At 39.1% G+C, this 17,794-nt stretch overlaps 1 protein-coding gene across 1 annotated transcript; it reads right to left on the reverse strand.

The window, feature by feature from the left end:
• Nucleotides 1–902: 902 nt before the first annotated feature.
• SLC30A6 (solute carrier family 30 member 6) lies at nt 903–16,042 on the reverse strand. The gene is made up of 14 exons (XM_066315938.1): nt 15,955–16,042; nt 13,467–13,553; nt 12,767–12,851; nt 11,392–11,434; nt 9,302–9,367; nt 8,816–8,896; nt 7,526–7,561; nt 6,639–6,733; nt 5,852–5,900; nt 3,816–3,935; nt 3,411–3,517; nt 3,082–3,125; nt 2,445–2,513; nt 903–1,421 (listed from the first exon to the last, which is right to left on the reverse strand). Exons 1-14 carry the CDS (start codon nt 15,955–15,957, stop codon nt 924–926), a joined length of 1,383 nt encoding a protein of 460 aa, XP_066172035.1. The 5' UTR covers nt 15,958–16,042; the 3' UTR covers nt 903–923.
• Nucleotides 16,043–17,794: the final 1,752 nt, after the last annotated feature.

A 17,794-nucleotide genomic window follows, 5' to 3' on the forward strand; every position in this document is an offset into this window, starting at 1 on the left:
TGTATTCTGGATATAAACCAGGAATATAAATAAATTACTTTTCCCCCTGGAACTAAAAAAAAAAAAAAAAAAAAAAAAAAAAGGGGAAAATACAAAGTCACAATCGAATTATAGAATATGTAGTCAAAAATGAAATACTGGCTTCAGAAATAATAGTTATCTCTTCTGTATCCAAATAGGGTTTAATTGTAAAAAACAGGTGCTTTGTAAAATCTTAAGTTTTAAGTATTTTATTTCCCAGTATATTGCTAGATAATTCTGCAGTTAAACCAGAAAGTAAAAAATATCAGAGATGAGTATGGAATACTTACAACTAGAAAATGGTTGCTGAACCATGTGAATTTTTATAAAAGCATCAATAAAAATGTAAAAACACAGTCTCACAAAATCAATTATAGTCTGGAATACCAGATTGTCTTCACAATGGCCACAACATGAATATTGACGGATTCTTGCAATCAAAAACTAATTGTGATTTGGCCCAAAACATGGCTTAATACAGCAATCAAACATATCTGAAAATTTGGACTTCTATTTCTGCCATTTCGTGTTCTCTGAGCTATTCAGCATCCAGTAATTCTCATTAGAAAAAAAAATGCTACCTGGTCAGTATTTTCCTACAGAGTTGTGCTGCATCTCAATACATTCTTGGATAAATAAAGAAAAGTGGATAAAAAAGATGAGTAGAAATAGACACTCTATAAAAACTACTTGTAAAGTATTGTAAGTCTGCAAAATGTCTGTGGTATTACACAGGCTACTGCTGATGCGAAGGAAAAAACTGCTATTTAACCACTTCATGAATATGAACAATGCACTTGTTCCCAGCCATTTAGAATGATTTGACATTCCAAATGTTTATAAAAATTGGGTAATAAAATAATTAAGTCAATACCCTTAAGTATAATAAATAATGGTGTTTATTACGGTCGGGGCTGACCACGAGTGTTTGTTCCATATCTGCTTGGGACATTTGCAAAACCAGTTCTGAATCCTTGAGCTGCTCCCATTCCCGGTATTCCAAGTCCTTGACTGAGTACACTGCTGTAGGGTGCAGATCCATGATTAAAGCCCAATCCATAGGGCTTCGTCTGAGTGTTTAAAAGGATGACTGGACTCACATTTTTGCCTGGTGTGTTAAAAGAAAATTCTGGTGGTGGACTGCTGGGCTTAGCTGGAGTGGAGGTAACAGGGCTCGAATTGTCAGCAGCTTTCAAAGATGGCATTGGAATAATGTGATGATCCGAAAGGTTCAGAATATTGTTTGCAATAGGCACAGACGATAAGGTAGGTCTGATCCAGTCATCTTTGAAAATCTGAACAGTCAAGGTAGAGACCAATGTGTATAATCTGTTAGTGACATGGGCAAGTACCATTTGCTCATTTGCATCTCTCCGGATTCGGACATGGACTGATCCAGCCTAGAAAGTGATAAAAACAAGTTGGCTGTTCATTGTTACTCCAACAAAGAATCTCCACATGCATTTAAGAGGAGGTAAATTATCCTGCAGAGAATTACACCAAGGCCTTTTGCAGTGGAAACTACTGACTAAATTAAGAACCTAATTACAGGATACATTCTGATCTTTCCTAATATGTTGCTCTCTTATGAACATATCAAGATCAGCATTCAGGAAAAGTGAGTCTTAGAACCAAACTATACAATACAACACATGTTGGCAGGAAAGGCAACAACTGGGGGAGAAAAATGGCTCAAAAGAACAAAGTGCAAGTTTAGGCATAAGTGGGAGAACAGTAAACTGAAAGCTATTTTTACATCAGAGTGAAATGCTGCCTTTTTTTGTTGTTTTAAGAAGGGTAGCATACTGGAAGGAATCCGTGAAAAAATATTTTAAGAGCCTTAATTTTCCAGCTGTCACAAAATACCTGCATCAACTTAGGAATAACTAAATTCTGTGTGATTATTCTCTATCACAGAAATTACCCCTTCATTTCTTTCAGCTAATAGAATTACTGGCACACAACTGTAGTTATTTTGTTCTACCCTCTTCCCTAGAAATGCTGAAAACATATGATTCTTCTGTCTACTGTAGACCTTTGGTGCCTGAAGGGTTATAGTTACTTCTCTCTTCCCAAACAATTTACACTAACACATCATTTCGAAAAATGTTTGTTCTAGTTTGTCATCTTCTTCACTCCAAAATACGAAAAAAATTCTATGATTACAAAAACACATGCTTTAAGCCAGAACTGCAGTATACATTAATAACATTAACCAACAACAAAGCTTTAAAAAAATGTAAAGGACAGGGGAACAGAAGTTTTGCAATAAACACAAGGACTGCAGAGTACTGACTCCATCACATTTTCTGATAGTTAATATTTCAGAAAAAAAACCCCTTACTTTATATAAATTAAAAAATCAAAGTAGTATCTGATAACTTTTTTCCAAAAGCTGGAAAGATAACAGAGACATAACTTACCAAAGTGCCAAAACCTAATGTCCAGAAATGTTCATTTCGAACTTCCAACACACCATCCAAAGTTGAAACCTAATTTTACACAAACATTCACAAATATGAAAATAAATCAGAAGTTTCAAATCTCCTTAGAAACGTACTTTTATACATAACTGAATAACAAATAATTTTCAGTAGTGAAATAAAAGCTCCATACACAGAACAGATGATGTCTGTTAATGTCACTAATGCTTATCTAATGCACTTTTGCTACCCTTAAACGTACAAATTAATCAAAAAAGTTTTAACAAACATATTTCAAGTAACTCTTGCTGCCAAATTGCAGTATGTTTTCAACTTGCTATGCTGTAATTCAACAGCTGCCTGTACTCCTTCTCCTCCTTCAACTCACATTTGTAAACCACTTCAGTGGTAGCTCAAATTAAAGTAAAAACAGCCTGCACTACTTAAACAGGTTTGCTCCAGATACCTAAATGACACTAGTCATCTTGGAAAGCAAGGTTCACATTTTCTACATGCAGCTAAAAAAAAAAATTAAAAATAATTTTAGCAAACTTCTTGGACTAGTCAGAAAATTTCTTCACATTCCTGAATGCTTATTAGCTGTACCCACTGTGCTATGTATTATACACTGACTTACCTCTCTAAGAAGTTTATCTAACTGGCCAATCACATGAGGGGGGGGTTGTCTTCAAAAAGAAGAAGAAAAGAAAATACAAGTTATAATAAAGATTAACGGGTCCTGTTCAAATAAGAGAGCCTTTAAGTCTGGTCTACCTACACAAGAGACCAATTGCATTTTCATTAAATTCTTATGACTTGGTGATGCACATCTGCAAAACCATTAACATTCTTGTAGCACATCACAAATTCCCATGGGAACATTTCCTATCTGCAAGAGCTGTTTTTAAAATGAGGCCATTTAACAAAACCAAAACCACAAAATCTGGGTTTTTTTGTGAGGCTGCCTTACCTGGAGTAGTACTTTCCCACTGTAGACACTCATGGGATACATGGTACCAAACGTCATCAAAGCAATTGCTATAGCAGAGGCTGTGTCCACAGCAAAATAATTGCTAGGGAGAAAGAGCAATTTTAAAGAAACACTGGTGATTTACATTTTTGAAAGGCAGAGCAACTTACTTATGATTCTTTTTTCATTCTTTTAAATTATATACACTCACAGAATTTTACACATACTAATCTCACTTGAACTCTCATTCATCTTGGACAATAGATATGCATTCATAGAGCTGCAATGCACTCATACAAAATGCAGCCTTAGACCAGATCATTCCTTTCATGAAAAAATGTATTTTCCCCACAGACTGGATACAGAAAGAGTTACTGTTTCAAGACAACAACTACACATACTTGATTTCAATGAGCATATAGGTAATGCAAAGAGCCAGAGCTCCAGCAATATCAATCAAGACAAAAGGGTTCATCCGTGGCAGAAAGATGCTACTCAATCCTGGGATGATTCCACAAATACTGCAACAAAACAGAAAAAGCAGTTGTCAGCCAGCTCTTCACCACTACTTTGAAATTCCAGAATTACTGCCGTTATTCAGCATTTGCCTTCTAACACCTTGCTGTCATAGCATGTGATGAGTACTGTAAAGGTCCCATCAATTCTATCCAAAGGCTGCTGCTAGCAAAAATTCATCAAGTGCTTTTTTCTGGGAACACAGCTCTGTGATACAGCTGTACTAGCCGTCTGCAACACAAGTACTTCACAGGTTCAACATTGGTATTACACAGGTGTCCGTAGTGAGAGATTTGCCTATCACCAGTCATCACTCCATCTGCCACCATTGTGTGCCAAAGTGTCCTACAGCCAAAGCTAACTAATTCATGTAGTCTGAGAGGAGGAAGAAGACCAGCTAGCTGAATAAGAGGAGACCAAAAAAATGCATGAGGGAAAGCTGGGAAAGTTATTTCTTTATACCTATTTCCTGCCAATGGGAGTATGAAGAGAGAAAGGAGTTTCTGTACTTCCGGTGAATGTATGTGCATGTCATGTCCTGGAAATTTCAAGGTAAAGACAACATGAAATGTTTTGTTGCTATGGTTAAAGCCAACTTATATTTAGACATCATGTGCTGGCCTGCTCCTGTAAGAATTTTAATCAACATAATTATATACAGGTGCAGATATTTTTTAATCAGCACTGCTTCACATAACACATCTGAAATAGCTGTATACATGCTATTTTTTTTCATACTGGCATAAGAGTATACAGGTTATCTCAAAAAAATTATATTACTCTGGATCTGGGACTCCTTCAAGTTATCCATCAGTGTCCTTCCCCTTAAAACTGTATTTCTACACTGATAAAAAGGAAAGCTGTGCTATTGTCTGTGATTGATATCCACCTGTCGTTTTTTTGGTTTTTGTTTTTTCTGGGGTTTTGGGGGATTTCTGGTTTTGTTTTTTGGGGTTTTTTTGTTTGTTTGAGGTTTGTTTTTGTTTGGTTTGGTTGGTTTTGGTTGATGATTTGTTTTTTTGTTGGTGTTTTTTTTTTTTTTTACAATAAAACTTAGGCAACCTAATTATAAGTGTTCCCAAAATATTTCACAGATTTTGGTTATGATGATGTAACATCTTAAACCCATAAAAAAATCAATTCTTCTGTTATCAAGTCAACATTCTCTCCTTTCCTTAACTGTAAAAAAGATCACAAGATGTAGGAACAGATGGGTTTTGAAGCATACTTAACATGTTTTACAGCTTGGTTTAACATTTTTCTTTTGGTACTGACAGACAGTTGGAAGAACATGTATGGATTAAAATAAACTTCCCTGACATCTGACAAAACTATTTGCAAACAATGTTATCTTGAATTCAGATATCCAATACAAGCAAGACAGTTTACAGACAAGATGAAGCAACAACGCTTACATCCCTGGAAGACACAGACTTTCCAGTTTCCTGCTGGACAGGTGTGGAGTTTCCATAGCTATGGTTCAGTGAGTAACCTGTCTCATATATCACATTTAAACTCAACCATGTGAATCATTTGTCCAGTCCACAAAGTAAATAAACATCAATTATTACAAAATACATCACTCGGTAATGCATATTGTGAAATGCAGTTCAAGTATGTACAGGATAATGTTAGTTTTCCTATTCTCATCCAAAGAGAATTACATACCGTGTACTGAACACATATCTATTCTTTAATAGATACCCAGAAATATGTATTTCTGCTAGATTGATGGATCTGGGAAATACGGGAGACAACGTTTGCTCCAGAGTTCATACATGAGACCTACAATAGGTGAAGCTATTTTAAAAGCTCTAATCCAAGTTTATGCCTCAATACTCCTCCAAACTGATACTATACACACAAAACCAACAGTGCCTTCCAGAAGCTAATGATTTTGAAAAACAGTATAAAGCTTTACCTTCTACTAAGATCTGCTACGTGCTCCTGAAGCCAACTTGTGCTGGCAGCTGCAAAAGAAAGAAGGTAATAAAGTTACCACAGTTTTAAGTACCATTTTAAAGTTGCTACATTTTAAATACACCTAAGTTTCATTTTAAGGGAAGGATCTGATAAATACACTGTGAATGAGTAAATATATCTCAACAGATACCCTGGCACTTGAAACAAGCCCCAAGTCTGTCTTTTCCAGGAAGCAAGTACAACATCCATCTCTCATAATAATCTGAACTGATTAGATAGAAATATAATTGCAGGTCATAACAATTATCTTTTATATAATATAGTGTATAATAGATATTTATAACTATGGACAATTTACAGGACAATTTACAATTGCAGGAATGACTGCAAACCTACTTCACAATGAAAAAGGTAGAAGAGCTTTTTAAAAGAACTGTTGCATTAACTTATTTCTAATCCATTAATACATCCATAAGATGTGTTGAAAGTTCTGGTATCTGTCACATGACCTCCACTGGCTGAATTCAAAAGATTGAAAATAAAGGATACTGCAGCATTAAAATAATACTTGGTTTATCACATTAATGACCTCATACTACTCAGAGCTTATAAGAAAGTTGGAGTTGAAAATCAGATGGCAATTCTACTGCACGAAGTTACATTAACAGAGATAATAGTAATATACAGCCACCAGGTTAAGAGTTACCAGACAAGTTATATCTTGATAAAAATAGGAACATTAACATTTTTTCTCAATTCTTGTTACAGTCTAATTTATCACATACCTTCAGAGACATAAGCAAAAGGCTTATTCTTAATGGAAAGCATTGTAAATAAGTTGAAAAAGAGAGCCACGAAAGTACCAACCAGCAGCCGTCCCCTAGGGAGAGGAAAAAGAGGTGTCTTAAATTTCCTATCATCACAGAACATGTCATCAAGCTGCAACTACCAATAACAGTATCAAAATGCTTTGCTTGGTCTCATTCACTGAGGCTGAAAACAAGTAGAATAAACTAGTGTAATACTTAATAACCAGCAGTGTATTATCCTTGTAAGGGTTATATGAGATCACTGAACTTTGTACATTATTGTTATCATGTAATGCTCACAACGCTGAGTGACAAATTGCTCTTAACAAATTGCATACATGCACACATATGTATTTGCCCTTTGAAGATACAAATACATTGTCCCCCCAGCAGCACAGCTAAGAAGCTTAGCTTTCTATGGAATTATGCCATATGCCCCCAGCCTTTTTCTAGAACTACTTCAACATACGTCCCATGTCCCATTCCTTTGATCCATAACACCTTTTCCTCTCCCTGTGCTCTTTATAGTCTGAACCCTCTTTGCAAAACCTTCAGTTCCCTGTTGACCAGAGCATCCTTCCCCCCACATACCAGGCCTTCCATGAGGCCACAAGGAACAAAAGGAACTGAACTAGGAAAAGCAGCGATATTTAGTTAGATCACTACTTGAGAGAACATGAGCATTCAATTGTCCCTTGAAAGGAATGGTTTGCAGTATAGTTTGCACGAGGTTTGAAACAAATGCACCAAGGTACCAAAAGCAATTTGGTACTGAAAGTACTTGCATAACTAATATATGCTAGATAAGAACGAGAAACATAAAAGGACAGTAACACATTTTACATGTCAAAATAATTTCTTACGTGTGTATCTCAGGCTGTTCCAGAAACCGCTCCACACTACAAGAGTAATTGAAAATTTAAGTTATATTCATACAGTAAAGCCTTGATACCTGAAACGTGTTTTTACAGTTCTGTAGCATTAGCTGCCATTTATAAACAAAAACTGATGGATTTGATAGATACAGTACTGCAAAAAATTGCTTAAATAAACACAGAACTTTTATAAGCAAAGAAAGCATTTAACACTGAATCAAAGCAGATGTGATTTAGATTTCCCAAATATTTCCAAACTGTGCCACATACGTGCTAGCTACCGTGAATGCTGCCTACATGATTAAAATATGCTGGTAAATGAACGTGCAAAAAAAATGTTGCTACTGGCACCATCACCAGTGCTGGTGACCACAACAAACGAAGTCTGAATTTTCTGACTTACAGCCTCACACTAAGCAAGGTCAAATAAAGCAGACATTGGATACTGTGGTGGAGATACAGATCTTTTTTCACCCACCACTGAGTTAACAAATGAGCTTCTGCTGTAATAGGAAAACCTGCTAAGGTGGTGGAATTTCCTAAAACTGATGTTGGAAGACTTGGAGGTTTTGACAGAGGGTGATTCATTCTAGTGGACTGTGAGTTCGATACATTGACCTTACAGTATAAAGTTGCTAAGTTGTTAATACCGCCCTTTACACAGAAAATAGAGCACTTGAACAGAAAAAGGGAAGGTTACACTGCTGCAGTTTTAAATTCCAGATGTTAACAAAAGCCTTCTCATCTTAAAAAACTAAAATAACGTTTTAGGCTAACCTCCCAAAATACAAGCTTGCTTCCAAGCATAAGATGGTTTGGCAAATTAATACTTGAGTGAACTTTGAGGGAGTGAAGAAGTTGATGCTTTAAACATACAGACCCTTGATATACTGTGAAGCTGCTATGACTTCAGAAAGTAACAGAAGTGAAAACGAAAAAGTTTTATTTGTTAATGAACTTAAGAAAGTCAAGATGCATATGGAAATGCATTTAATTAACTGCACAACCTTTTAGAAAAAGTATTCTTAAAAACACTAAATCTTTCCCTAGAGAGTTTTTAAGGCACATTTATCAATTCCCATCTTTACATCTAAAGCCTACAAGTAGTGTAATAAATGTAAGCAAGCAGTAAGGTTTAGCAATATATTTTTTTTAATCTTTAAGTTTTTTCTAAAGTATCTCTCTACATACAGCACTCGTAGAATGCATGTGCTTTTGGTTGATCTGGACTATTTCTTCATATGTTAAAAAATTAAAGAAAACAGTACATAACCCTACCTTTCTTTCAGTATAAAAAGAGCACCAAGCTGTGCCAGAACTGTAGATGCAAATACAGCTAGAACTTCAAATCTTTCAAACCTGAAATTTGAGAATTAAGTTTAGAAACACTGAACATTGAACAATGCATCCAACAGAATCTTTTCTGTGCAAGAACCAGCAGGATACACCTACTCTTTCCAATTCATTTAATTGCACACGGGAAGAAACTGGAAGTTTTATGGAACAGGCATTATTTTCAGGGTTTTTTTTAACACTCCACTCATCAGAGACACCTTAAAATTAAGCATTTCTTAATTCTTCTTCCTGTCAGTCCCCTACTCTGTAATTTACTTTATAGTAAGTCTTGGCCCTACTCATTTTTAGGCTTTTTCACACACAGAGTATTACTGATGGCTGTTCAGGGATCCAGGCAATGACAACAAGCAAAGTATGAAATGCTTTATCAATGTATTATCAAACACTACACCTTGTTACTGTACTTACCCAAATGAATAGACTGGGCTGGGTTTCTTCATCATTACCCAGTAGCTTATTAGACATGTTACCAAACTGAAAAAAGGGGGAGAATTAGACTGTGATAAATAACAGCAGCCTTTACAAACTGCATAATCTACAAATGCAAATCTACTTGAGCCACCAGAACTCAACAAACCAACACAGCCACATCTTGCCCTGAACTCAACCTGCATCACTGTCACAGTGATGTCCTAAATGCTCCTCACATGCTTTCTGAGCTTGCTTAGAAATGCTGTAACCTGAGAAAGGCTGCTTAAATGAGAAGAAAGCTGATAAGCAAGACAGAAGAGTGAAAGAAAAACCAAAGGAATCTCTCCATTAAAATCTTCTTTTAGAGATATATCATGAATTAGATTTAGTACTCTGGAATAAGTCTCAGGCCACACCAAGTATTGCCTTCCTTTTTCACAGTGTAATTTCTCTACGTATATGACCAAAATAGATTAACTTTCTTTGGCTGCATTCACCTACACAAGCTCTAATCTCTGCCATCCACTGACAGCCACAGGCCTCTCTTACTATCTCCTGTCCAAATTTTTCTCATATTGAACATCTAGAATTCCAATTATTTTGGAACCTCCATGGTAGTAGTCGGAATGTTTAAGGGACAAGTATAGTTTTCTTTGCCTATTTTTCCTCTATTGAACAACTCTTTCTCTATTGAATATTGTTTTCAATTGGAGTCCACATGGGTTCTGTGCTTTCATGGAGTCCTTTTGTAATTAACAACAATGTTAAATCAGACTGGATCAAGAAACTTGTCCCTACAACTGATGAACAATCACATCCTCACAACTTGATTCTCAGCTGTGTAGAATAAAAGTAAAAGCACAGGAAGTCATACTGTTCATACACAAAGCCATAAATTCATAATCTCAGCAAGACTAATATATACAACCAGGAAAATGACAAAAAGAAAATAAGCAGAAAGTGATTTTTGCAGCAGAATTACTGAGCATTGTTCTCCCTTACAGCAAATCAAAACTCTTGAAAGAGATTGCTGTGAGTTAAAATAATCTTCTAGTCCAACCCCTAATTAACCTAAGATAGGAGTGCCAGGGGGGTTCTACCTTCTTCTAAAACTAAAAGAAAAAATATTTCTATACGAATGGGAAGTACAACATCAACATTTTCCCCAATTTCCCCAAGGTGAAAAAGCTATTTTGAGTCAAGACAAAATTCAGTAGATACAAAATTCTAAGAGAAATACAAGACTCATAAAAGTTAATTCTAATGCAGTCACAGATCAAATTTTTTTCTGCCTATCCCAACAAGTCATTTTTGTTTCTGCATGTTTGCTGATGTTATTTTTGAATGTTTTACTGTAAGTCAGATAAGTTATAGTATATAGTTGTCATACATATGACTCAGAAAGTTGGTCTATACCTTTTGTAAGATAGTGAGATAGCAAGAAAGATAATGTAGGCCAGTATTTTAAAAATATATATATTTTATTTCCTAATGACTGCTACCATTCTGTATCTTAGGTAAAAACTAAATATATTTCATGTCTGTACTATCAATGTTACCAAAACTACTCAGAACTATCACACTAAAAGTTGTTTTAATATAATTTTGTTAGAAAACAAGAAAAACACTGAAAATATCTAATGACCTTATATACAGACTGCTTGGTATCCAGCTTGTGAAATAATTTTGAAATAGAATTACATGCTTCTTATTTCCTGATGTTAAAACTGAGGGTTACTTCACAATCAGTGACTATGGCATTAGGAAAATGTTCTGAGAGAACAACCAGAAACAGCTTTGTGCTATATTGTTTTATGTTGTACACATCTGCACAGAGAAATCCATAACTGAACTGATGAGTTTCTAGTCATTCTCAATACAGCCAAGGTGGGTTCTACAATCTGTTTATTGTGTGCAATTTTATACTCTATTTATATATACTCTATTCAAATAATGCTATATTTGAACCAGTTACTGTTTCTATACTGATGACTAAGTTACACATCTTTGAACCCATAAGTAAATTTTAAATGTACAGAAATAAACAGACAAAATGAACAGTAAGACAAAACGGGAAAAAAACTCACCTGAAAAGGTCAAAGATTGTCAAATATGTGTAAGCAGTTAAAGCTGTAAAGAAAAGTAAATATTAATACTTAATTTTTCAATGCAAAAATCACTTGTATTCCAAGTCCCTTTTGCGCAGTTCTTTCCAATCTTCTACCTATATAAACTGCCTCTGCTGTTATTCTAAAGACACCAATCTATTTCACATCACAAGCAGGTTGACCATACAGTCCTAATTTAATTAAAGCATGTAATAAAGCCCAGATACAAAAAGTATCCCATTTGTGACTAAGTTGTGACTAGGAATTTAAGTACTGGAAAGTCAGGAGACCTTCCAGAAACACATCACTTACCAAAGTAAGAGATCTCTTATGTGCATTATTGCAGTGAAAAGTAGATTGAACTGAATGTTTTAGTCGTTTTGCATCTCTAACCTATGCTGAAATTGCAAGAAAACCTACACCAAAAAGTAAAAAAAAAATAAAAAAAGCATTCTATTCCCAGTACAGGGGTGGGAAGCACATCGAAGCCCCTGTCCAAAAGCAGAAAGCACAAAAAGCTTCATTGGGTCTGGTGTCGCTAGAGGACATGAAAAGGACACTCACACAGTCAGTGTTAGAGTGAAAAAGGGATTTTTATTTGGGATTTTGACATATATAGTCTTTGGAGTTTGATTAGGGATTGGAGGATGAGATTGCCACCTCTCCAGCCCCCCTGGTGAAACTAAATGTCCATCAATTTGTCCTTCCCCCAGGAAGGAATGCACAGTTTACAAAACATCACTTTTTTGTTTATGTTACAATGCCTGAGAACTCCAGTACAAAAATGTAAAACATCAGAAGGCTGAAAAAATCAGGGTGACAGTCTGGCTGATCTGGAGTTCATTTCCCCACAGCAGCCCTCACAGAGCTGTGCTCTGCAGTGGCAGCTATACAGGTGTTGGAAACATTCCACTGTTTTGGCTACTGCTGGGCATTCCTTGGAAGGAAAGAAGTCTTAAGTCTTTTCCACATTACAAATATCCTCATTCAACTGCAAGTGAGGGTCTCTGCATGTCACTGGTGATACTTCTACAAGCAACGTGTTTGAGGTCTTGTAACTCAAAAGTCTACTGGTTTTCAGTCTTAAATATGAAGAAGCTACTGCAGGAAGCAAATGATCACCAGCAATAAAGAACTGGACAAACTCTGAAGGACTTTCACCCATCCAAACTTGTCTGTGAAAAATGCTTCTAAGCTGACCGTGGCAGATCAAAAGGAAGCACTTTCTGAACCTGGCTGTGCAAACCCCTAACTCCATTAAGTACTAGATTTAGCTTTTTCAGTCAGCTGGGACTTCACAAGCTAAGAAACACATGATAGTTTGTTGTAGTTTCAGTACACAAGAGTCACCTACCTATGCTGTTTGTAGAGCTGCACCACATGAGCAGGAAGCCAATACATATTAAATTTATAGCACCAAACAGTAAAATCTTCCAGGACTGTTGATGAGAAAAAATATGTGTTTTACACCTTCCAAAATTTACAAGACAGAAATATATCTATCTGGTCTTAAAAAACAGTATTGCAGTACTTGGTCATACAAAAACAGAACTGGTTTCTACTCCCTTCCAAAAATTCACCACTCATTTCAGAACAGTAAGCCCTTACTCTATTTTAAACTTCACAGATTATTTTAAAACTTATTTATGAATGGCACCATGCTTAAAATATCTTTTTGGTGTAATAAAACCCCCACCCATCTATAATATTTGCATTTTATTACAGCACACAGCACGTGACTTGAAGACCAACTTGTGCAACTTTATGTTAGTGGGTTCCTTTTTTTGTGGGGAAACTTAGGTCCCAAAAATAATCTGAACACATTTAGCTTATAGTTCTACTGAACCCATCAGACAGAAGTATAATTCTGGGGAACACTAATTCACAGGGCCAACGCACAGAACCAATAGAGCTTCAAAGATCTATTTTTTTAAGCACAGCTAGAAAAATTCAAAGAAGAAATTTCTTAATATATTTAAGTTAATAGTGTATTTTAACTTACTGGAGCTAAAGTATTTTTATTACAATTATGATTCTTTTTAAGCAATACTTACCCTTCTGTCTGCTGCAACCAACCTAAATTCATGTGTTAACTTTCCAACCAGTGATCTCTGTGATTTGCGGAACAAGTGTATTGTCCCCTTAAAAAAAACAAAACAATAGTTTAATTAAAAACTTCACTTAAACCATAATTTAAATTAGCAAAAAGGAAATCTTCATTTATGAACTATTTTCACAATTATATCGAAGACTCAGTTGAATTTTTTGTTAACCAGAAATATCACAAACTTTAAACTCAACAATATTTTGGCAACCATTTCACATGGTTATTATATTAGAAAATGACAAATGACTTAGAATCAAGTTTCCTTTAGACATAATCTAGAACTCAGGTTTACTGAAAAAGGCACTAAAATATCATTTAAAGAGTGTGTTTTAACTTTCCTTTAGATGAAACTACTACAAGACAGTCTGAAAACACAAATATTTTTCTTAATCAAAACACACTTCCCACCCAAAGGCAACAGATTTATTAAACAGGAAAATATTGTTTATAGCTCTATAAAGGAGAACCCACCACAGAAGTAAATACAATGCTGGTGATGAGGACACAAGGCCAGTAACAAAACAAGACACACCAACAATATTGGCTCTGACTTAACTTAAAGGGGTGCTACATGGCTCTCCTGCAAGCAGACTACAAGGGAGCAGACTACCAGAGAAATTCATCTGCCATGACACTTGTCTCCCTCTCCTAGGAGGCTCCAAGCTTCTACCTGGTTGTCCTCTGTTCTGCTCTCTCCACAAAGAAGAAAGCTTTCCACACTAAAAGCCCTTCTGATCTGCAACAGAAATTCGTGGACTTGTAATAGATGATCTGTCATCTGCAGCAGTTGGGGCCAGATTAAATAATGCTTGATTTTAGGGTATCACACCTTAGCTGCCAGCAGAAGGCAAAAAGACATACTAATGGGCTCTTCATGACAATAAATTCAATTAAAAATTCAGACATTTTGTCAACCCAGATGCATTTTGTATTATCTGAGGAATACAAGTGTGCCATGAATTAAACTTCAAGCACTACTATAGATACCAAGTTTAGCTCATCTGGCACAAAACATTGGCACTTACTCTTTTCTTTACTAGCAAATCATTACATGATTATTTTAATTCTCAATAGACACATGCAAGATGCCTGAACACCTTGGAAAGCTTTTCTAACAGGCAGTGGACGAACTGCTTATGAAAGCTGCTGTGTTACAGAATCACAAAGAATCACAGAATATCCTGAGTTGGAAGGGACCCACAAAGATCATCAAAGTCCAACTCCTGGCACTGCACAGGACACCCTGGGCATCACCCCATGTGCCTCAGAGCGTTGTCCAGTGCCCTGCCACCCTCTGCGTGAAGAAACTTTTCCTGATACCCAACCCAAACCTGCCCCGACACAACTTCAGGTCATTCCCCCGGGTCCTGTCAGTGTCACCAGAGAGAAGAGATCCATGCCTGCCCCTCCCGTGCCCCTCAGGAGGAAGGTGCAGCTGCAGTGAGCTCTGCCCTCAGTCTCCTCCAGGCTGAACAGAGCCGGCGACCTCAGACACTCCTCACACGCCTTCCCCTCCAGACCCTTTACATCTCCGTAGCCTTTGCACCCGCTGCTTTCCCACGCTGTAGGCAGTGTCCCCTGCCCAGCCACACCTCCCTGTTTACAAAGGAAGCCGTGCACCAGAACTCTGTATTCTTGCCACAGAGACCTCGTACAAACTCACGCAGGGACACAGTTCCACCGCTGGAAGCGAGCTCCAGCTCAGCACGTATCGCACCCTGCCATTAAAGCATCCCTAGATCCTGCAGTGTTGGGGAGAGAGCTCGGTGCTGGGCAGGGCGGCTGGCCCACACCTCAGCCCCTGAGGCGCCAGAGGAGCTCCCGAAGACGTGCTCCTGCAGCGAGCGGCACTGTCTGCTCCAACAGGTGACAGCACCTGTCATTGATGCCGATGTCACTTTAGCGGTGCTCAGCATGAAAAGGGAACATTTCGCCGCCCCGATGAACACGCACACGCGGCGGTCTTTCCCAAAAGAACGGGTTTTCGTCTTTGAGAAGCGAGCCACAGAGTGACAGCCCCGACACCGGGGAACAAGTGCACTATAACCTGTTTGTCCTGCGGCGAGTCGCAGCTCCCTGACCGATGTGCCGCTGAAGGAGAACTCCGAGGCTCAGACCGCAGCCCGGCGACCCGGTTCGAGAGGCAGCTCCGGCCCAGGAGGCCCCCCGGGCCCCGGCACCACGGGGGCCCTGCCCGCGGCCCGCTGACGGCCCTGGAGGGGCGGGCGGAGAGCCCCGAGGAGGAAACGCTGCACGGGAAGCGACGCCCCGCGCTGCCCCGGGCCCCGGCCCGCCACGGGCCGCGCCAGCCCGGACGCTCCGCGGCGCCGCCGGCCCGGCGAGCGAGCGGGCGCCTCCAGCAGCCTCCTCACGCGGTGTTCCACGCACGGCTTTCCTTCCCCCTTCCCTCCTCGCCCCCAGCAGGGGCCACTCACCATATTACTCTCCGCAGCGGAAGAGACGGCGCCATGCGAGGCCGGAAGGGGCGGGAGAGGTTCCCGTCGCCGCGGCAACGAGCGGGCCCGGGGGACACGTGGCGGAAGCGGCGGCCCCGTCCCGATCCCGCGGGATGCGCGGCCCAGCCCGCCTGCCCCTCGCCCCTCCCCAGGCCCGCCTTGGGACGTCAGTGCCTCGTCTGCGGCCTCGCCTCGGTTCTGCCCCGCATCTGCACGCTGCCTGCGGGAGTCCAAGGAGAGGGCTCCGACGAGCGGTCACCATGACAGACTCAGTCCAGCCTGTGACCAAACACCACCATGCCAACTAGACCATAGCGCTGAGCGCCACGTCCAATTTTTCCTCTGAACGCCTCTAGGGATGGGGACCCTACCACTTCCAGGGCAGCCCATTTCAGTATCGAACTACCCTTTCTGTGAATAAATTCTTCCTAGTATTCAACCTAAACCTGCCATGGCACAACTTAAGACTGTCGAAGTCCTACACCTGTCATAGTCTGTCACGATACTCCACTACAGCAATTCCACAGGGATGGGTTCTCTCCCCAGTAGGAGCATTCCTCCGTGCCGCCGCCAGCCCTCGCCCTGCCGCGGTGCTCGGCGCTAGGGGCACTCAGGACGCAGCCTGCAAAAGGCATTAATTTCCCCCAGCAAAATCCCCAAAGGCCAGGAGATCTCCAAACTGCAGGAATTACGTTGAACATTCAGCCACGTCGTTGTGTGCTGAGATTCTTAGAAGTGCTCCCGTAGCCCTGAATACGATGACCATTAGAAGGAAGCATCACAGTGCAGAGGGGGATCTGCGCGGTCTAAGCCCATCCCGGAGCCTGCTGCTATCCAAAGCAGACTGAGAGAGGATTCTGCTGCTGACTCCGCTGCTACCGAGATTCTGGAACACCGGCACACGAGGGCTGCGAGGTGACAGCGCTCCTTTGCTGTGAGCGGCCAGCAAATCCCTTCACTGAGCCCAGAAGTTCCCATTAGAAGGGATATGTACGGCAGCACCGCTTTGCATGGAAATACAAGGAAAGGCAGAAATCGTCGTGGAAGTTCGGAGAGCTCGTAACAAAAATTGTGCTGCAAAGCACCTGCATGGGATTGAATGTCATGAAAGATTTATTCACAAAACTGCTTATTTATTATCTTCTATTATTTGCAAAGTAAATGGAAAAGAGAGGAATACAAATTGAAGCGAGATATTTTATTAAGACAAATTATTGTGCCTAGGAAGAAACTTGAAACAACCTTCTCTACGCTGCCTCAGTCTTCGTCCTTTAAAAGGGTATATTCAGTTCTCCAGTACTCATAGTTAAACTGGTTAAAAATGTTCTGTAAAACATACCAAAATACTTACCTGACTGTGGGTGAGAGAGAGACCAGTATAGCAAATTAAACCAGGAACAAGCCAGTCTTTAACTTGCTTCACAGTTAAGTGTGCTTCACAATTGGGTTGTGTGTGTTTTCTCCTGTTCCTGTGCATTTGCAGAGCATGTGATTTTATTATTTAAAAAAGATAAAATAATTTTTAATTTCCAGATTTTGAGTGTATCTGGTCCTTAGAGGACACAGTATCATTCATTAAGAACAACTATCAGACTGATCAGGTAATTGTACTCTATATTTAATGTCTCAGACCTCATTCTAAGTTCTTGGCTGTAATCAGTAGGCTTTTTTTCCAGTGAATGGAGGAAGTTTTGAAAACTATTTGCAGAAAATAGATTTGTGCTTTATAGAATCTGGATGACAAGCAAGAAATTCAAACTGCAGCTGCTGCTTCCATTCAAATTTAACGACGAAATCAGAACTCAGATGAACCACTGTA

This window comes from Sylvia atricapilla, chromosome 3 (genome assembly GCF_009819655.1).
Source record: "Sylvia atricapilla isolate bSylAtr1 chromosome 3, bSylAtr1.pri, whole genome shotgun sequence".
Lineage (NCBI taxonomy): Eukaryota > Metazoa > Chordata > Aves > Passeriformes > Sylviidae > Sylvia > Sylvia atricapilla.

Bases quoted from the DNA above. Each gene is read 5' to 3' on its own strand.
- SLC30A6 (XM_066315938.1), bottom strand. The intron at 7,562-8,815 runs GTAGGGTTATGT...TTACTCTTGTAG, and splicing joins CTTTTTATACTGAAAGAAAG to TGTGGAGCGGTTTCTGGAAC. The intron at 6,734-7,525 runs GTAAGAAATTAT...TCCTCTCCCTAG, and splicing joins GAACAGCCTGAGATACACAC to GGGACGGCTGCTGGTTGGTA.